At 53.6% G+C, this 21,199-nt stretch overlaps 5 protein-coding genes across 5 annotated transcripts; 2 read left to right on the top strand and 3 right to left on the bottom strand.

Annotated features, from left to right (window-relative positions):
• AYL99_02829 (hypothetical protein) lies at window positions 1–3,627 on the top strand (the record flags this gene model as incomplete). Its single annotated transcript, XM_018834345.1, has 1 exon — window positions 1–3,627. The coding sequence occupies one exon, from the start codon at window positions 1–3 to the stop codon at window positions 3,625–3,627; it is 3,627 nt and encodes a 1,208-aa protein (XP_018696969.1).
• Window positions 3,628–5,424: 1,797 nt separating this feature from the next.
• On the bottom strand, window positions 5,425–7,334 carry AYL99_02828 (hypothetical protein; the record flags this gene model as incomplete). The annotated part of the gene is made up of 2 exons (XM_018834344.1): window positions 5,425–6,776; window positions 6,935–7,334. 2 exons carry the CDS (start codon window positions 7,332–7,334, stop codon window positions 5,425–5,427), a joined length of 1,752 nt encoding a protein of 583 aa, XP_018696968.1.
• Window positions 7,335–8,185: 851 nt separating this feature from the next.
• On the bottom strand, window positions 8,186–10,000 carry AYL99_02827 (hypothetical protein; the record flags this gene model as incomplete). The annotated part of the gene is made up of 5 exons (XM_018834343.1): window positions 8,186–8,483; window positions 8,536–9,197; window positions 9,277–9,603; window positions 9,655–9,815; window positions 9,865–10,000. 5 exons carry the CDS (start codon window positions 9,998–10,000, stop codon window positions 8,186–8,188), a joined length of 1,584 nt encoding a protein of 527 aa, XP_018696967.1.
• Window positions 10,001–11,135: 1,135 nt separating this feature from the next.
• On the bottom strand, window positions 11,136–12,611 carry AYL99_02826 (hypothetical protein; the record flags this gene model as incomplete). The annotated part of the gene is made up of 2 exons (XM_018834342.1): window positions 11,136–11,360; window positions 11,415–12,611. The coding sequence occupies 2 exons, from the start codon at window positions 12,609–12,611 to the stop codon at window positions 11,136–11,138; spliced, it is 1,422 nt and encodes a 473-aa protein (XP_018696966.1).
• A 2,146-nt stretch (window positions 12,612–14,757) lies between these two features.
• Window positions 14,758–15,863, top strand: AYL99_02825 (hypothetical protein; the record flags this gene model as incomplete). Its single annotated transcript, XM_018834341.1, has 2 exons — window positions 14,758–14,901; window positions 14,955–15,863. The coding sequence occupies 2 exons, from the start codon at window positions 14,758–14,760 to the stop codon at window positions 15,861–15,863; spliced, it is 1,053 nt and encodes a 350-aa protein (XP_018696965.1).
• Between the last annotated feature and the right edge of the window lie 5,336 nt (window positions 15,864–21,199).

Here is a 21,199-nt window from a genome sequence, read left to right as displayed (position 1 = left end):
ATGTCTTCCGACGACCCTCTGTCACAGTCGGATGATGAATTGTTCAACCCAAGATACAAGCCTGCCCACGAGACTGTCGAGACACTTCCGCTCTATAGAGCCACCATGACTGACGATGACTCGGACATCGAGACCTTGGCGACTCTGCCGGTCAATCGTCCTGGCGTAAAATCTCAAAAGGTGGAATCGACCCGACAGACACAGCCGACCCAAATTATTGATCGAGCCGCTGCGACGATGTCCTCCTCTCCCTACAAGTCTGGAGTCATCCAGGTCACTGCGTCCTCCCCAATGAATACCCCTAATATGCAACGGAAACCGACAGGTATACTGGCGAGTGCTATGGCCCCCGCAGGCACTGTGTTCAGGAAACCATATGTTGCGCCTCAGCCTCGTCCTACCCCCGTAACAATTGACAGCGACGATGAAGGGCCGGCGTATCGGGGAGGGTCCTCAGACAGCGATGGCCGGGGTACACGATCAAATGATATCAAAACATCTACATTTGTGCGGAAGAATAAGTCTCCAGCAAAAATTCCTGAATCTCCACAGACCGAAAACAGCGCGTTGGCTCGTTTTATGGAAATCACTGCACGATCCATGTTTACAAGCTCTCCAAACTCAACGTCATCTGCTGGGTCGAGCGGAGTGAAACGCTCCGCTGATGTCAATGCGAACGCTTACGGCGGCGTTTCAAAGAGACCTCGACAGACTGGGCCTGCACGTGCACTACCCGTGGCATCCTCTCCACCAGCCAAGCAGCAAGAAGAGATGGAGATCGATGATATCGGTGACTATAACGCGAGGCAACGGGTGAAGCGACTAATGTCGATGCTCCGTGCAGTGACAGTCAGAGAATGCTACGAAGTCCTGATGTCAAAGAATGGAGACTACGACGCAGCCGCCGAAGTGCTTCTTTCGAGAAGTGAGAAACGACAATCTCAGCCAAAGAACAGTGCTGTTGATCTGACTGGTTCGGACGACGAGCTGATGCCGACTCCTGCAGCCAGCCGATCCGTACCTCAGCATCCAGGTATGGGGAGGCAACACGCCAAGGTGCCTCAGAAGAGCATTGTACAGAAGTGGAGCTCCACTCAGAATGTCAGAAAGCCGTCCAAGACAATAGATGTCTTCGAAACCCCGCCTCCGCGGAAAAAACGAACCTTGGTACGTGGCAGGAAACATTCCTCTTCTCCTCAGCCCCTGCCAGCAGAGGTTATACGAAAACCAAAACCCATAGTCACCATACAATCGGACGAGTCCGATGCCGTAGGCTCAGCGCTCACCTCGGACGACGAGGGTAGAACAACTTTCCAAAGCCGTGTCCTTGATCTGTTCAACACATGCTCTGCAGCAGATTTGGCTGACATTGCCTCCATCACCCGCGACCTCGCCGAACATATTGTGTCCAAACGGCCCTTCAAGAGTCTCAATGCCGTCAGACAAATTGAGGATCCGAAACTGAAGCCTACCAAGACTAAACGGAAGACGGCGCCAGTCGGTGACAAAATCGTCGACAAGGTTGAAGATATGCTCGAGAGCTATGAGGCTGTTGACTACCTCGTCAAGAAGTGTCAAAGTCTTGCCAAACCATTATCTGACGAGATGAAGAGCTGGGGGGTCAAATTCACCGGCTCTCAACAGGGAGAATTGGATCTCGCCACTCTGCAAGCCCCACGCCCGAGCCATGATTCTGGTATCGGAACACCTGTCAGCGACGATGAGGACATCAAGCGCACCGGGCAGAAGAAATTCATCCGCCAGCCTTCAATCATGGCGGACGACATACAAATGAAGGACTATCAAGTGGTTGGCCTCAATTGGCTGAGTCTGCTCTACAAGAAGGGGCTGAGTTGCATTCTCGCTGATGACATGGGGCTGGGAAAGACTTGCCAAGTCATTGCCTTCTTGGCCCATCTTTTGGAGCAAGGAAACAGGGGACCCCATCTTGTTGTGGTACCTGCAGCGACTTTGGAAAATTGGCTGAAAGAGTTTCAACGGTTCTGCCCAGCACTGCACGTCGAACCATATTATGCAACAAATCCTACTGAGCGGCTGACGCTGAGAGAATATCTCGACGACAACCGCGATCAAGTTAATGTCATTGTCACCACCTATACCATTGCCAAGGGGAAAGACGATGCGCCCTGGTTGCGAAGCTTCGGATTTGACTGTACAATCTATGATGAAGGCCATGTGCTGAAAAATGCCGACTCTCAGGTTGCCAGCAAGCTGGTCAGAATTCAGTGCAATTTCCGCCTCTTGCTCACGGGAACTCCATTACAGAATAACTTGAAGGAGCTCATCTCGCTGCTCGGTTTTCTTATGCCGGCTCTCTTTCGAGAGAAGGCGGACGCGCTGAAGAATATTTTCACCCACAATTTCAAGGCGCTGGATAACAATCACGAAATGCTTCTATCTGCGCAACGGATCCAACGGGCGAAAAGCATGCTCACTCCATTCATTTTGAGGCGGAAGAAATACCAAGTCCTTAAGGATCTGCCTAAGAAAGAGCGAAAGGTGGAATTCTGTGACCTGAGCCCTGAACAATCCGAGCTCTATCAGATGTGGCTTGATAAGGCCTACGAGATCCGTGCGAGGCGAGAAAGAGGCGAGAACGTGAACCAAGAGTCTACAAATATCCTGATGAAATTGAGGTTCGCGGCCATTCACCCCTTTCTCTTCCGCCGCCTCTATTTGGATAAGCAGCTGCCTGTCATTGCAAAACAATGCTTGAAGGTGGAGCAATGGCGCGAATCGAATCCCGATCTTATTGTCACTGAACTCCTTGAATACAGTGATATGGAAATTCATACCTTGTGTGACAAACATTCGCCGCTTCGCCGCTTCGCACTGAATGGTGACGAGTGGCGCGCCAGCGGCAAAATCCAGAAGATGATCGAACTATTGCAACAGTTCATTTCTGAAGGTCACAGGACGTTGATATTCAGCCAGTTTGTGATGGTCTTGGACATTCTCGAGTTGGCTCTGGAACGCGAGGGCATCAGCTCATTCCGACTTGATGGTGCCACCAAAGTATCAGAACGACAGGACCTGATTGATGAGTTTTCCGCCGATGATAACGATACCCCGGTCTTCATGCTCAGCACCAAAGCAGGTGGAGCTGGTATCAATCTCGCCAAAGCAAATAAGGTCATCATCTTCGACAGCGGCTTTAACCCACAAGATGATATCCAGGCGGAGAACCGAGCCCACCGCATTGGACAAGAGAAAGACGTCGAAGTCATTAGGTTAATTTCTCGGGGTACGGTGGAAGAACAAATCTATGCAATGGGTCTCACGAAGCTGAAGCTTGATGAACAAGTCGCTGGTGATGGAGAAGAAGAGCCACCAAAGAAGGATAACGAAGAAACAGAAAAGGAGGTGGAAGGCCGGATGATGGTCGAGGAGATGTTTTTCAAGAAGATCGATGCCGAGCCCCTGGAGCAGGTCAAGGCTGAGGTCACTAGCCCCGTCAAGCAAAGGTCGGACCGGCATTCACCAATCCCAGATATAGTGCATGTGGACGTTGAGGACGTGTATACAGCCAGCCATGGACGAAAGGGGAGCGTTGACCTGCCAAATCGAACGAGAGTTCGCAGTGGGAAAGTGGAAGCCAAAGATTGAGGGGAAACTATTATCAGAAGTGCGCATGTTGGATATGTCGAGGCACTCTGCCGATGCTGTCTTTTTTTTTTGGAGAGCTGTTTCAGGCCTCCGTCGTTGGAAAACTCTTGTTCGAGCAGGAAGAAAGGCAGTCACTTGTGAGGGCTGAAGGTGATCAACCGTTGATGGATCCGAGGTCGGTTCACAGACACAGTCCGATGCGTAACGACAAGATCCAATACGAGCTGCAGTATGTTCATTCAATGAGGGTGAGTCAGAGACTTTTTCTCGGCTCTGGCCTATCCTTGTGTCGTCCATTTAAAGCCCGTGTTGCCGTTTTCCTTTTCTTTTCTAGTAAGGCGGTACGGCCTCTGTTGACCAAATGCCCGGAGCATTCCTTGAGATGACACTGTCTTGCAATTTCCTTTCCATGTGCAAGTGCTGTCTCCTCTCTGGTCCAGATCCATTCTGTACTTCCCCGGACCCAATGAGATACCACAGCTTCTACCGCTCCGAACTTGTTGCAGACTGGGCTTCCTCTGAGACAAAATCAATTCCAGCGACTTCGAAGGCCCTGGCAGGATACGAAGCCCCATCAGAATCAGTAGTCAGCGCGAAATGAGCTCGTCCCTCGGCTCTATCATATCGTGTTGGACATCACTCCTGTGTTGAGATGAGAGTGGCTGACAACTCCAGGGAATCGGCTTCCTCCCATGCCATGGGAACTCTCCCCAACTTCAGCAACCGTGTATCGGTCAATCAAGAGCACATGCAAGACCAAGACTCTAGAATGGCAGATGACTTGACCCACCACTTATTACTTACTGAGGAATTCCACAAGTCCCGGAGCTCTCATCGCGTCTTGCCTGCAGAATACCCACCCACAACGGCAATGGACTTCGAGATTCCAAAGGGTCTGAGTGCAACCACCGGCCGGAGACGAAGACGTTACTCAGCCCCCTGCGCTCGGCAGAGACGTGCGTCTGATGGGAGATGCTGGGTGCACGTGGACCACCGGATCGCTCAATTTGAAGCCTTTCGTTGACGAAGAGACCCAGCCAGCCAGACTCAGAAGCCCGCAAGAGGCATCCCATTCATTTATCGATGGAGCTTTCTCCTTTTGGGAAACAGGTCGTCCTTCATCTTGTCGGGACTGGGATTGTTGTCTGGGATGCCTCGCCCCCTCCACTCCACTTGCTCGGCATGCTCCAGGGCGTCGAATGATATTGCTGTCTCGGCCCTTGCCTCTCTTTCCCTTCACTTTCCTGAGCGGTGAACATCCTAATCTTTCGTCTTCCAACACAATACTCCATACCCATTCGACTTCTATGTCACACGGCCAATTATGTCCATTGAAAGAGGCATCCAGAGGTATCGTATAGTTCGGAAGAAACGACACAAACGTACCGTCAGTGGGCGGCTGCTGGTATTGTCCAGACAGACTACAGTGTCCGGCATTGTACGCACCCGAAAACCCCCTCCCTCTCAACTAACAACTGCCTTGCCTCCGTGAGCTCGTTGCTCGCTTGACAGAGCGCCACGGGGAGGAGGAGGACGCTGCAGCCTTGTTGTTGCCGTGCTCGTTTCCTTGGCGACCTCGTCAAGGAACGGGGCGGAGCCGAGCTTCTCTGTGACACGCGAGTACACAACAATGATCCAAGCTTGTACCTCTGTCACTGAACCACTCACTCACTCCATCTCGGGTCACAGTTAGTCTCCCCTCCTTTTTGGGGTATCTGGTCCATACACTATAGATATGTACATAGCTGGTTGGTCCGCACACATGTAGGTCGTTGCCTCGATCGGTCAATCGTCCTTTTACCGCACGCCCGCCCTCGACACTTTGTCCGGCGCGGCATGTGACCATCTCTCCTGACCAGTGTCGCCTTCAGCGTCGGTGCCACCGCCGGTGGACGACACGAGATGTCCATCGACCATCCGGCACGCGGTCGGGTACAGAGGCGTCAGCACCGCGTCGGACCACAGGAACGAGCGCAGCATCTCCAGCGTATCCTGCTGCCAGTCGTCGGGCCAGCCGGTGTCTCGGCCCTTATCTCTGCCCTTGTCCTTGTTCCTGTATCGGAGAGCCAGGGCGGCGCGGAGCATCGCGACAAAGTGCGTGCGGTCCTCGCTGTCGAACGGAGTGGTCAGACCTACGAAGCAGGCCCAGGTGTACACGTCAATGCGGTTGCCCGAGTGCGGATTCCTCTTCGTATCACCGGTGTTGCCGTGACTGCCGCCGCCGTGGAGAAAAGGGGCGTCGAGCATAGTCGTGTGCGCCAGAGCCTTGCGCAGCCGCGCGGTGGCGGCGACCACGATAGCGACCAGCGGGCCTGCGTGGAACAGCACCGTCAGGCGTAGCAGGTTCATGGCCAGCACGACGGTCTCATCCAGGGAGTGCGAGCCGCGCAGGCGGTAAGCCAGGCCGAGACGGTCGATCGTGCTCTTGTTCAGCAGCGCCATGAGCGCCTTATACTCGGCGATAGAGACGCGGCCGGTGCGCGTGGCGCTGTCGTGCGAGACGAGGAGGAGTTTCATGTCGCGCACAGCCCGTAACGTCTCCGGACTAAGCGTGTCGAAGGCCACAGGGACGGTTATGGAACGGGCCACTTTCGCCAGCGAGGCTGGCAAGGGCGGAGGAGGATCGTCCGTGTCACGGAAGATCACGTCCTCGCCCAGGAACTGCGCGGTCAGGAAGTCCGCCCACAGGATCATCTGCCGGATGGAGCCCGCCTGGCCGATCGACCCGACACGCCCGCCGCCACCGCCTATGGCGCTGAGCCCCCCACGCGCGGCGACCAGGGCACGCACACCCGCGGCGTGGCGGTGCAGCGCGTCGGGCTGGGCGAACATAGCAGCCGTGGCCCACAGCAGGGCGGCAGCCAGGATGGCTTCGTCGGTGACGGCGGGGGTGTCGGAGCCGTCATGGTGGTGATGGTCCAGCAGCAACGTCTGGCGCAGCGACTGCAGCGCTTGGGTCTCGTAGGCGAGGTGGGCAAAGGCCGGGATGTGGCCCATCAGGAACTGCACGGCTTTCCACGCCGCGATGACACTGAGGCACAGCGACCGGTCGGTCAGCACGGGGATGATCATGCTCCCACCGATGTCGTTGACGGCGAGGCCAGTGGGTAGAGGAAACGCGGTCGCGGCTCCGATCTTTGAATGCAGCACTGTCCTCCACCCAAAGCGAAGAGATTAAAATCAGCCAGCCGGCTCTTTCTCTCATTCATATATATATATATCTCTCTCTTTCTCTCTCTGGTGCTGGAGAGAGAGCGAGAGAATAAGAGAGCGCGCGCGAGAGGGGAAACTGGAACTGAAAACTCACAGTTATACACCGACTGGTGCAGGTCCACACGATGGCCCCCCGTCACGGGCAAGTCATGGAACCCATCCAGCCTGCCGGCGCCCAGCGTGGGCGGCGTCCTCGTGTACGCATACGAACGGGCGTAGCTGGTTTCAAGCAGCTTCGGGCGGTGTTGTCTGGACTCTTTGAGCCGATTTAGACGGTCAATTGTTTGATTCGTGGTCGTGGTCGTGGTCGTGGCACTGCTGGCGCCACGGCGACTCCTGTGGGCGAGGTACGCTCTGTGCGAGTGCAGCTGGCACTGTGGTCGCCGACACACGCCACATGTTGCCGTTGTCGTCGTTGCCGGGTCATTCGTCGACGTCTGCTCGAGCGGAATGATGATGTGGCGAATATTATCACGTTGGTGACCGGAGGCCATGCGGACACGGGGAGGCTGTCCGACGTATCTGCATTGTTGTCTGGTGAACGAAGGAGAGGGACAAGTTTGAGGACGAGCAAAGACCCAGATCCAGAGGAGGCGAGACGAGTGATGGAAATTAATTCAGTAACACTCGTCTGTGTCGAGACCTCGAAGCGAAAGAAGCAAGGAGGGTGGGAAGGAAGAGGGGGGAGGATGAGCTTGGGCTCGTTTGGAGGTTTGACGGACCTGGTCGTCTTATGATATCTGGATCCTGATGTTGTCGGAACATGGTGTACTGAAACATGCTAGACCAGGTCAGACGAGGTGATGCCGCTTTTGCAGACGAATCAGGCGCCAGGATGTTGGGGAGGAACCATACCTTCTGCGTCTGCCTGTCGAGCTTCCACCGCACCACATCTCATGCTGTTTGAAATCTAACCCATACAGGAAAGGTCGCTGCGTACACGAGATTGCGGCCATGTAACATCAGGCCCCCAAAGGAGGAAGCTGGCAAATGGCGGTCAGTCTCACCACCTACAATATTATTTTGTTCCTTAAATTGTCAGAGGGTTGAAGGGTCGAAGAGTCACAAGGCGACGATAGTGATAGACCACTCGGCCAGAAAATCAATTGTTGTGCTCGCCGTGGGCTTCCGGTGAATGTTCAGGCTAGAACTCACACCCACCCCAGAGCTTCAAGCCTCTGAGGTGACCTGGCTGTCTTTGGTATCTATATCTATCTATATCTATCTGTATATCAATCTATATACACCCAAGAGACAAGCATGGTCTATCCGTCTAGCACTACTGCCCACCGAGCTGTAGTCTTCTTGCCCACTCACCCCAGCTGCTGATACGGCCACCCCAAAATTAGGCCTCGGCTTTCTCGCTGCCAGAGGGCGAATCAGCTTCGACGTGCGTGGCCTCCGTGCCCTTCACGGCTTCCTTTGCATGGTGGTCCACCACCGTGTGTGTTGTAAAGTCAACCTCGAGGTCCCGTTGGTAGATGGCCACCTCGTCCTCGTCGCCAAAGATGGCGGCGACTTCTTCCAGCGGCAGGCCGTTCGTGTCGGGGAACCAGATCCACATTGCGATTGCGCCCAGTGTGCCCGGGATGATGAAGCAGAGGTAGAATTTCCAGCCAATCGTCTCGAAGGCGGTAGGGGCGCTGCAACGCTTGAGGTTAGTATGCGTCTAGAAAGGCGATTTAGAGCTCGTACCTTTGCAGCCAGATGATGTTCATCAACGAGATCATGGCGACACCCAGACAGACGCCCTTGGCTCGTAAGTGCGTCGGAAAGATTTCGCCGAGATACGAAAACTGCGTCCCGTCAAGGCACAACCCGTAGAAAATCTGGAAGATGAAGAACATGGCCACAGCCGCGGACAGCGCCGACGTGTTGTCGGAGGGCACAAAGTTGGCGACCAGTGCTGCCTCCACGATCAGACTGGCCATGCAGCCCAGAACACCAAAGGAGATAAACTTGTTTCGTGGGAAGCGGTCGACCAGCAGCATACCCATGGCGTTCAGGCCCAGGGCAAACGTCAACCAGGCAGCCGGGTAGAGGAGCTGTTTGACCTGCGAGAAGTTGAGCGATTTATAGAGAGAAGGTCCATAGTTGTTAATGACCAGGACACCAGAGCACTGGATGATGCCGGTGATCCCGATGGCCAGAAGCGCACGTTTGCGGTACGACGGCTTCTTGAGGATGTGCATCCACGAGTTGCCCAGAGTTTTGTCGATCGCCAGCTGCTTTTGAATCTGGAAGAACTCGGCTTTCGCGGCTGTGTTCTCGGGATCGCTGGGATCGGCGTGGAACTTCATCAGGACCGCCTCAGCTTCGGCGTCGCGTCCTTGCATCACCAACCATCGGGGCGACTCCTGGAGGCCAACCATGTCAGTCGTTGCCAGAGAGAGACCAGGGAGCGGCCAATTGCGTCCGTGAGGGGCGTAGACTTACCGGGACAAAGACGAGACCGACCAACAGGCACAATGGCCAGAAGCACTGGATGGCGATGGGCGGTCTCCAGGTATTCGAGCTGCCCTGCCAGAAGTAGAAACCGAAGCCAACCCAGCCTTGAATAGTGTAGCCGAGCACGAGCATGACTGCATGCACGTCCACAAGGGCACCGCGCATGTGGACCGGCACAATCTCGTTCATCAGAATGGGCACGGCCGCGAGGATCATGAAGGCAGATGCGCCAGCCACAAAGCGAAACGCGATGAACATGCCGACGTTCACGCTCCCTGCCATGATGGCACCGGACACAATGGCAAGAATGGCAGACTGTAGAGCAGGTTAGAGCCACCGCTGGCATGGAACTCGTAGACGCCTTACCACAGCGCAGGCCCATTTGCGACCCCATCTGTCAGCAATGTTGGGGAGTAATAATGTTCCAATCACGCCTCCAGTCTGAAAGAGTCCATTCATGGTGGAGATCAAGTCGGTGCCATTGGACCGGGTGGCGAGATCGAAGTATTCAATGAAGGATGGTTGACCTAGGCATGACATGAGTTTAACTACCTTCCACAGGCTCGAAACACATACCCAACGTAGTTCCAATGATACTCGCTGTATAGCCATATGTCAAGGAGCCAAAGCCCAATACTGCAAGCACGCCGCAAGTATGGGCATTGAGCTTTTGTTTGCGAAGGAGACCTTCCGAGGCCGAGTTGCGCCGCATCTTGCAGGACAGTGTCAAGGCCAACAAAGTGGAACTGATAAAATGTGAGGATAACAGGAGAACATGACGAGAGAAGGGGGCATTATATGCGTATGAAATGTGCACATTAATTTTCCAATAGAGTTCCATGAAAGCCGAGACTCGATACAAGAGCCGCCGCCAGCCCAGGCCCAGTAAACCAAAGGCCTCCAGGCCCGTGACCGTTCCTCCACAGCTTACCTTCCCCAGTCTCCCGCAAATCTCCACATTTGGCAGGTTGTAACCAGCGAGTAAGTCATTCGTGAGTCAAAGATTCACCGGTTGATTGGTGAAGGCGGCGATTGTCCTAGATACGCGGTCCTCGGCAGATCTGACCTGACTCAGGAGTCTAGAGTCAGAACGAACGCCCCCCAATGTGGTAGGCAAGCCATGAGAGTGAATCTTTAGCAAGCCACGCCGGAAAACGCCCCACGGGACAAAGGGGTCATCGGCCAAAACCATGCTGAATGAGTCTCCACACACGACTCGACAGCCATCAATTTCAAGTTTGGAATCATTGTGACAGCCCAAGGAAGACCGAAGTCGGCTGCTGTTGCCCGGAGAGCCCGAGCATTATTGTCCTTGGGATATGGAATACTGAGGGGCTCATACACAAGCCCCAAGATGCTGCGAAGGATCTGAGTTCGCAGGGTGGAGTGGAAGCTCGTTCTCCAGCATGGGTTGGGGGCAAAATCGGCATAATAAAAGTCCATGGAGAGTGAGAATTTGTTTGAGCAAGATCCATTGCAGTTTGTCGATAGCTTGCATTGAGGTATCTTCCCTGCAGCATGAACCGCCATGTAGAAGCTCGCCACGGTATCGAAATGCGTGGGATGCACTTCATGGAACATATCACCTGGTTGCGTCCACGGACCTTGCCTCTGTTGCCTGCAGTGACCTGATCACATACTCGAGACTGATCCGGCACTCGTCTGCTGGAAGCTCATTGGTAAACTACCTGCCGCAGACCGCCACGATGATTGGGAGCCCTTGGGATACTCGTCGGTATTAGCCAGCAGTAGTATGGTCAGACAGAAATATCCGAGGGACAACCGAACAGCCATCGGGTTATGACCAAGACGCTGGTCGAAGCACGCAAAAATTCTTGTTTAGCCATTCAAACTGGAGCACATCGAGTCTTCAGGACCTCGAGGTATTTCTTCTTGACTGTTGCATTGCCGTATCGGTATGCACCTTTGCCTTCCATGTATTCAGCCACTTGTTTCCAGGGCACTTTGTTGACAAATTGACCAATCGAAACAGCATCGGGCTCACTCGCCGCCTGCAGGTTGGTAGAGCTCGACTTCGAACAATGAGAAACTCCTTCGAAAAGGAGTCGAATCTATCACGTGGCGGGTCAGCACGTTGAAGTCTCCGTTTCGCCAGGGTAACTCACGTCTCGATCGCCCCATTCTGGTTTCCTCAGTCGTGCCTCCCTTGGTTTTGTCAGAGCACGATATCTTCCCCTCAATGTTGATTCAGCCTCTTCCATCTTTAACCGCTCTTTGATCACCTTGTATGATAGTCCCTGGTCTTTCATTTGTACTAGTAGCGTATCTTTCGAGGTGTCACGCTGTCCTCCCTTTGCTCCCAAATGTCTGCCCTGTGGCGTTGAATTGCTTGTGAAGTCTGTCGGTGATCTAGTGGCGGGCTCGGAGGCCCAGAGATCTGGATACTGGGTGCTCTGATCAGGTGCTGAAGTGGATTCTAGTTCCTGATAAGGCATGGTTGGAAGATACTGATCCATGGTGAACGCTGAAGGACCACCGTGGAAGTCAAATTGATCGTCACCGGACGAGGGTAGGTCGGGTAAAGGCGGATAGTTCAGGGAATTCGAATCAAATTCTAGCTGTTGTGGCGTCGTGAAAGCATCGTGGACTTGACAGTGACCGAATTCAAGATTCGGATGTGCCTGAGCACCGCAATGTTGTGGCAAGGTAGTTTCATCAAGCACGTGTGGCTCGTAGTTGGTCACAACAGGAGGCCAAAGCTCACTTGAGCCCGGTGTCTTCACTTCCAAGAGGGTCTTTGGTGTGGTGAGATCGTCACCACTGACGGCCTGACCATCCAACATACTGTTTTCAGGCATGAAGATGTCAAACTCGTCAGGAGGTAGGTCTTGAAAGAACAAAGTAAAATCATCCACTTCAAGTGACGGCCCCTGCGGCACATGGCTTATGCGGTCCGTCGACTGCTCCATGGCCCGGTCGATGCCCATTTCAGTCACTGGGAGGTAATGCCCAAAATCCCTGGTTTGGTCCGCGCTGCCATCGTTGAAGCTTGCGCGGAAAATGTCAGGCTTGAAGGGCTGATTCTGGGAATCTGCTGGCTGTGGCGGGATGTGTATAGCCCTAGAAATCTCTGGCCCCTCAAAACGCGTATTATTCCCATTTCTACTCCAATCCGTGTATGCGCTAGGATTTCCAGTTGATATGGTATGTTTATCGTTTTGCACAGAGGGAAAGAAGTGTACGTTGGCGCCGTAAGAAGCCGTGGAGTTCATGCTTTCGTGTACTGGTTGTTGCATTGCGGACGACCGGACGCAGGTGAGATTGTGAGATTGTTCAAAGCAGGTCATGTCGCTGGAACTCATATGGGAAGCAGGACACAGGACTCCGGCTGGGTGACAGATATGGAGTGTGTCAGAAGACACGGCTTGGGCATGATGACTCGCAGTCGGAGTGAAGGTGCTCGGCGCCGTACATCTTAGTGAGTGACAAGGAAGATGAGTCTGCCCGCAATAGACTGTCTTTCCATCGGTGTAGGTACCAAAGTATCTTGGGTGAGCTGTTCTCGGAGACATTTCTGCGAGCTGCAAGGCTGCGCAATGCAGGAACAAGTGGTAAATTTGGGCCCAACAGTTGGTGAATGGGTCGGAAGCACTGTACTGTGATAGTTTGAGCAAGCGGTTGCGTTTTCATGTTGAATCATTGGTCACATTGCAATCAGCTCCCGCGCCGTCATCCATAGAAACGGAGTCGAGTCTGTTCGTACTGCAAACAGAACCCCGTCCACGGCATCGGGACCAAATTGGAAATCCTCATGGCCATGAAGACGAGAGCACGCGTAATGAGGGGGGAACTTACCTTCCGAGCTCATCCACACCTAGATGCTGCGTATCAAGCTCCGCCCCCAGTCTCTGATGCATCGGTAGAAGCTGCTGCTAGTCTGCGGAACATTGAATGGGTAATAATGTTGCACAATACCTCCTTGATAGCGTCTCTGCTGTTGCGTACTGTCTTGTTGGCCCGCGAGTTACTGAGCCCAACAACTCTGTTTCCACCCAGGACGCAAACAAGCCTAAAGAGCTGCATTTTGTCACCGTATCTCTCTCATCATGCTCTCCTCTGCTGCCGGCCCGAATCTTTGCCATGGCTCAAGAGAATAAACACAAAAGAAAACATCTCCTATTTGGGGCAATGGAACGCGATCAATACAAGATAGTCGCGATGTGGCAGTGTTCCGGTGGCCCGTCTATGCCAGTTGCCACGGGGTGTGAAAACGGCAAACAAGAAGGCTCTATTCCAACGTGTGTTTTCTGTGGACGGTAAGCTTTAGGTATTAAACTGGCTCAGGCCAGCCATCAGTTCTGGTGCTTCTTCGGTGTTTTCTGAGGCCCGGTAATGGCCAAGTGTCGGATTGAATTTGAGGTATGGCCAGAGACCACCCATTCATGGTCAGCAAAGGTGGGCGATGTGCCGAGGGGATCACCAGGCGGGAGATATGGCAAAGGGCAAGCAAACATCAGGGGCACTGTGTCACATTGTTTGACCGCTTGTCAATTTCAGGCAGCAGCTCTGGGTTTAGCTTGCGGGTCCGCTCTTTGGGGACTGCATAGATTGCGCGAGTTGGGCGCAGAAGGAAGTCGTGGTGCTTGCGAGGTCTCTCGGGTGGATGAAGAGGCATTCCTCGTCGAGCATGGCATTTCCTGAAACGTACCTGATCGCTCCATTGGACGTTCCAGGATTGTGGAGCTGTCATATCGGGACATTGCAGCGGGACGCAGACGGCTTGTCATTTGATATCGGTTGGCCGATGTCCGAAACATCGACCAGCTCCCCCGATCTTTCTCTTGGGAGGTCTTCACGGGATAAGAGGAGGACACCTGGTTGCAAGAGGCAGTGTTTCTCAGTTTCATTATGTCCGGGATGTTTCTCTCCGCTCTTACTCTTCAACAACGTGTTTGCCACATTCTTTGCGCCTTTCTCTTGGGTCTGTGAGCCTCTCCAGGAACACGGATGTGCTGCAATGATTTCTTCAGCTATATTTGGTGTCAACAAACGCAATCTCGGAATGACATCGCAAAGGGACGCAAGTGCAAGAGAATGTGTGAGGCAGACATGTATTAAGGTTAGTGTAAGCCGATAGCAGATTTAGAGTGATCGACCACTCAAGCCGCTATAGGGAGACGGTAGAATTTAAATTAAGAAAGTAGATTGACTATGGTTGAACTTGAGGTACGAGGTAGACGAAGTAGAAACGTGGTCGTGGCCATTATTAAGCAAAGCCAAGACTCGGGTTCCGAAGTTTTGCCTGTCCGCAATCATGAGGTTTGAGATCCTCACATCAGGCATCGCTGTGGCCAACAAGTTGATAGTCGTTCCCAAGGTCCTTGCACAATTTACTTGGCGATATTGCCGGACTGGTTCACGAGGAAACGCGGTAGAAGGCCCAGAGGACGGAAATTCAAGACAGCTGGCTCTATTTCCAGCCAGAACTGATCACGAAGCAGTCGCACCATGACAGAGTCAGCGAGGATGCTTGGTCTCGCAGAACCACTTCACCAGAGAGTATCCCAGAAGTTTCAGACAGCCTTCAAGGCCAAGGATATTTTGTTCTCTGAGACCAGCCTCGCCTACCTCCAAGCCAGGGGAGGGGCTTCGGTGAGTACGCTGCCAATATCAGTGGGGAGGCTTCTGTACTTATTTCTATCAAGTTCCAACTGCGATACTGCCCTGCTTTGAAAAAGAAACCCCAGGGCGATACCTCTGGTCGGAAAAAGGAGCCATCCGGTCCTAAATTCGATCCTTTTGAGAATCCGCCTGCAGAGCTGCTAGTTGCTCAAATCCCTGCCCAAAACCCATCTCACGCCTTGGTGTTGAACAAATACCCAGTCATCCACAACCACTTCATTATTGCCACCAAAGCCAATAAACCGCAAACGGACCTTCTCGAGGAAGATGATATTGGCCTGACCCATACTTGCCTGCGCGCCTGGCAAGACCAGCGGCATGATGGAAGCTCTCCCCGTCTTTTCGCTTTCTTTAACTCTGGAGAGCACAGTGGCGCCAGTCAGGTACATCGCCACTTACAGTTTCTACCGGTGGAGGATATGGCAGGTTCGAGCAATGGGGAGTGGAGGCTTCTAATTGACCGCATGAACGTACCAGCTCATCCACACCTACCACTGTTTCAAGATCCATCGTTGCCGATCTTGCACTTTTCCACGCCCCTTGAACCTGACGCTTCAGCAGCCGACTTGCACAGTAAATATGTTTTGCTCATGAGAGCCGCACTTTGTGCCACTCAGTCCTCTGGTCAGCCACTGGACCAGGGCTTGGCAATAGAACAGAATGGCAAAACTCTGGTCTCTTACAACCTCGCCATGACGACGGACCGGATGGCGATCTGCCCTAGGAAACAGGAAGCTGCTTGCATACCCGGAGCAGGCCCAGAGAGTTCTGTTGCAATCAATGGCACGATACTCGCGGGCACCCTCATGGTCAAGGACGAAACAGAATGGGATGTGCTTCGACGAAATCATTCGCTCATAGACGAAATACTGGCTTCTATCGGCTTCTCTTTGACCTCTTGGAAACAACATGGGCGCACCGCAAAGGCATAAGGGAAGCCGCACGTACTTACTTGCCGCACGAGGCCAAACTGCTCTGATGCCTAGCCAGGTATTGGCGCTTGCGAGAGCACCTCTCAGTCCAAGAGGTGCCCAGACTCGCTGCCCAGCCTCACTGGCAGTTCTCCTTCCCTTCGTATCATTCTCTGAGGGCGACCGACGACAGAGCGGTGCATCTTTTGTGTCGATGACACGAGGGCCAAGGCAATTTCTCTTTTGCCCGATCGAGAACACTTGGAAAGGTATCGGGTGGACTACAGCCTCACACTTACTGGAAGAAAGGAGCTTGCCGAGCCCAACATGCATCTCAGAGTACCAAAGTGACATGTTACAGGAAGGGAAGCAGACACTCCATGCCAGTCAAGGGTCCCTTACTGCTGACTAGAGAGGCTGGGACAGAGAAACACATCTATCGCCAATTAGAAGTCGAAGCACGCCCTTCCATTCCAAGTTGGACCCTTTCAGGTGAAGTCGGGGGCCGCTTTTAAGACAATCATGCCATCTCAATGCTGATGGTTGAGAGTTTTAGAATGGTGCCAAGCTAAGCGACCTTTACGAAGCAGCTTATGAGGACTCAGAGACCAGTCCGTCCAGCCTCGTGCCGCACAAAGTGTAGAGGTTGCAACTGAGAGCTGCGCAACCAGTACTATTGATGACTACAAAAGTCATGGACCACTCTGCCAATGCTGAACCATCGTCGATGATGACTGGGCGACACGGGAGGGGCAGAAGATGGCGATGAAGTGAGAATTGGGCTGTGTCCGAGTACGCCCATTATCCGTTCACGAGGGATCTGCAGGCGCAAAGTCATCCTGCAACTCCACCGCGACGATAACGTTCAGTCGAGCAGCCGCACAAGGCGGAGCACTGACTAGGAAAGAACAAGTGGACGGACCTGTACAAGCGGTAGAGAACTTTGCAAGTTTTTCTGACCGCATCGACAGAGCAGAGGAGTCGAGGTGAAGGTGTGATGAACAGTCCAGACCCCGAAATTCTCGCTTGTTGCGCAAGCCACAAACATGTTTGATGGTAAATTGAGCGGATTCCAAGCCCTGGGCTGTCCGGTCGAGAGTTGAGTAGTTAGCTGGCCGTATCGTTGTCGAATAGGCGAGACAAGGGTATTCAGTGGTCGGGTGTGGGGCAGCAAACCTACAGCGTACTGTGTAGGAGCCGGATAGCGACGGTGCTGGGGTGGATGGAGGAGGGCGCCAGAAGAGAACACGAGCACGACGAAGGACAAGAGGGGGATACGACTTAGGTTCAGTTCGTAGGGCTGCAGATTTTAGAAGGGCCCAAATGGGCTCCTGATCGCGCGGCACCAGGCGGGGGGTTTGTGGTTATTTCTCGTGCTGCCCAAGGGTCGGGTGGTCTGGCTCATTTTCCTATGGTGAATACGAGGTTTTGACATGCGGAAGGCGAGCCAGACCACCACCTCGGCGCCAGTCCCGCCGGGCCCCCTCGTGCTGGTCTCAATTCAGTACGCACTCATGGCTGTTGAAGGTCGGCTCGCGTCCGCTTTTGGCATTATGGCCTTGATGGTGTCTGCTCTGTTTGGCTGCGTGCTGCTGCAAGTCGCTGTGGTGGGTGTGGAAGGATCTGCAGAAAGCCAGCCAGCCTCGATTGACTTCTGTTCGGCTATCAAAGCAAGCAAGCAATCAAGCAACGAGGCAAGACAATGTGCTTCTGTGTGTCTGTGTGTGTGTGTGTGTGTGTTGCAATTCTGTTTTTCCTTCTCCTTCCACGTCTGAGAACTCCCGACAACCCGAATGTGGAAAGGAAGGGCCCGCCCGACGGGCTTCTGCTCGGGATCTAGACCCCGTGGGCGATGCTCGATTTGATAGAAGCAAAGGGCACTGCAGTGTCTTAGCCGGCCCGGTGAGGCTATTGGAGGAGGAGATATACAGAGCGACGAGGACGAAAAGAAAGGTGAATGTGGTGGTCGCCCAAGGGTGTCTAGAAGCACAGATTGAGAAAGGTGGGAAAACTGCAGGCTTCCCAACCCAGCAGTCCTTGGCGGGGAAAGGTTTCGATAGAAGGCCGTTAAAGCTGCGTGATAGGCAGGGAAGTCCCAAAGTTTTCATAACCCTGTCCCAGGGTTATCTTTTGGGGCCTCTGTTTGGTAAGCTATCACCATGGTGGAAAACAAAACAACAACAAAAATAACAATAGCTCTGGAGGGTTCAAAGATTTTCGGATTGAGGCGGATCCTTGCCTGCACCACCGTTCTGAGGCTGCAGATGATGTGGAAAAGATCAACACGAAGACCACTCCGTTTTTCTCGTGTGCATGCTGGGCAGATATGCCAGCAACTAAAACAATTTCTGGACTCTTCGGGGGCCAGGGAGCGGTCTACCTTGGGGATATAGGGAGTCAACGAGCAATGAAGAGGCAGAGATTGTCGGTAAAGAGTGGGGCGAGCAACTTGGTTGGTCGAAGAGGGCAATGCCAGACCGCGAGTCCTTAGCCAGGTCGTAGGCAGGAGGGCGGATGCCTTTTGGCTGGCGGAAGGGAGGGGAGATGCATGGCTAGAACCCTCAGATCACAGACGTTAGTTGACCCTCGTGGGCGGATTGGGCAACACCATAACTGCAGGGTGAGGCTTCCGGGAAAGTTACAGAACAGCATGGGAGTGGAGGGTGCGAGAGGCACGAGGAGAGGAGACTGTAAAGTTTTGGCTTCTCTCTCAGTGCTTCTGGGAAAGGAAATTCGGCGCGCCCATATCAAATCTTTTGGGTGTGCCATGTGCCAATAGCAGATGCTTAGTATGTAGCCACACACTCTCCAGAAACCTCGAGAGCTAAATGAACCCCAAGGTATTATCCGTACGGGGGTTTGTAGGTACCTGATGTAGGTACCGTAAGTGATTTGAAAACACCTCTGTCCTCGATATTTCTAAGCTTCGGTCAATCGTAGTCACCAGTCATGACCCAATGCCCAAGGGCAGCAAGTTGGGGGCGGATGTCGCATTCAGCCCTACCAGGGGAGTTTCATCATAGAGACCTCAAACTCACGAGGGAGAGGTTTGGGGGCCGGTAGTACTACACGTGTTGACCTAGTCATGTCCCGGGGGGGTTGGGGGTGGGAAACATAACATACTTGGTACAGGGGAAAAGGAGGGTAACAGTCCAGTCAACCGGCTGGTGGGTATTGGCAAATTGACCAGACGTTCTCGAGTCATTCATAGATTGTGGGCGGTAACGATACAGGGAGAACGGAGGTGAAAGAAAGCACCCTATCCATGACCAGAGGACTGCAAGCGAGGCCAGACAGGAGGAGGATTGTCCTTTTGACGAGTCGCCGATGGTGTTTACGAGAGCAATTCTGGTCGGGATCCCGGAGAGGGGCAAAGGAAAAGGGAACAGGGGGGCTAGTTTTGGTTTCAAGGCGGCTCCGCGCACCAATTCCAACCCATTGCAATTCCCCAATCCCGAGCCCACGGGCTTCCAGCCCACGCCCACAACCCCCGGCACAATAGTTAAGCGACAACTGCCAAGTAGGTCATAGTGATTAATTTCTCTCGTCAATACAGAAACCCGAGATTTGTGTCTACAAGTTGAGGAAATAGTGGAATCCATGAAACCCAGTGCGGAGGATGTACTTTGTACGAGCCTGGGCCCTTTGGGGGGGGAATACTCAGGTGTCTGACTAAGGGATCCCGAAGTCCAGGTGGGTGACTCAGTCACGTTTGTAATGAAGGAATAGCAATTCGTGATGCCTCTCTGTCCAATCATTTCACGTGCAAGAGAAAGGATTGAGGGGCTTGTCAAATCGCACGTGAAATAACGGGCAGATGGTGATGTTGTGTTGCCTGGCGTATTCGACAGATTTCAGGTCCAGGGACACTCCCTTCCGTCATCCTTGAACCACCACCCGCTACGAACAAGGGGGGGATGTGGCCGACCACGGTGTGGCATCTGCAGCAAACAGGAGGAAGACGTAGCTGCAACATCACTACTGTTCGACCAATGACTTCATTATTCCGTCAAATCATGGAAGTTGATTCAGGAGAGTTCGAGCAACGCCTCATCAGAAGTCGGTGACCAGATGAATGATGCGGATGTTGTGCATCAACCCGCCACAGTCTCACAGCCCCCAAGACCGCAACAGAGGCTTTGGGCGGTGAAAAAATAGTAGCAGATGTGGCTCAGGCACCGCACAGCCAATCATAGCGAGCCTCACCGCCACTAAAAGGGCCCTGCGCCATAACCAAAGAGCTTGGACAGGGCACCCCGAGGCCGTGAAGCCAATCAAGGACCCAGGCTCGGTGGGGGACGCTTGTAGACCACGTTTTTGCCAGGGCCCAGCAGACCGCATCTGCACGATGGCGCCAATCGCATCGGCCTCGCCTACAACACAACCACCCAAGGCCGCTATGACCTGGCAGAGAAGGCGTTCAAGGGAGGGTGACCAGGGCAAAAAGGCCCTCCCCACTCGGCCTCTTTCGTTTTCCCTCTCTTTTGGCAACCCCTCGCTCAATGCGGCAGAGCCAAGTACCCATCCACTCAATCAGATGCCTGCCCCAAACACGAGCCACGGGGTTTCGTCAAGAACCCACTCCTTCCCAATCCAGCATCTCCAGCCTAATCCCTACTCTTTGGCTTCCACTGGGCCACGCTTAGGCGGCCTCGGGCTCCATTGGGGCACCCCTTTGACTTGTCCATCCGCAGTCCTGGGAGGTGCCGTCACTGCAACTGACACTTTGACGGGATCAACGGGAACTCACCCCCGGCTTCAACAAGGACAACACGAGGAGGGAATTTGGTCCCTGCCCGCATGGGAAACTCTACATTTTGCTGCTATCCGTTGCTACCAAAGTGACCGACAGGGTCATGTCATGCTGCTGGGTCCAATCTGAGAAATCTGTTGCTACTCCAAGCTGTCACCCTTTTCTTCCAACCCCCAAAAAGAGAGAGAACTGGCCAATGGCATCACGGGTACTTTTGCTCTGAGCCCCCAAAGTGGTGGTACGAAGTGACGAAGCAACGCAGGAAAGCAGCAGGGAACCGGAAAAACACAAAGTTCCGACCCTCATTGATGGTCACTGTCACTACCCGCCCGCAGTTGCATCTTGCTGCTAAAAACAAGTTTGCGCCTGGGTTTTTCTCCTTCCCGTCCTCTCATCTGTGCCAGCACAAACCACACACAACTCGCATTGGCTTCGACTCTCAACCACCAGAGACGGACCTTGTCCTCTTGGCCATCATATCTCTTACTGTACCAAAAAACCCAGCATGACCCAAGATGTGACGGACGCGTGGGGACCTTTCTGCTTCGTCTGCTTCCTGCTTCTTCTTCTTGCTTAGGCCTCCCCGAAGCTAGCTTACTAGAGG

Source organism: Fonsecaea erecta, assembly GCF_001651985.1.
Source record: "Fonsecaea erecta strain CBS 125763 chromosome Unknown Scaff2, whole genome shotgun sequence".
Taxonomy (NCBI): Eukaryota; Fungi; Ascomycota; class Eurotiomycetes; order Chaetothyriales; family Herpotrichiellaceae; genus Fonsecaea; species Fonsecaea erecta.
The sequence above is the reverse complement of the archived record's forward strand: the minus strand, read 5'-3'. Positions and strand labels throughout refer to the sequence as shown.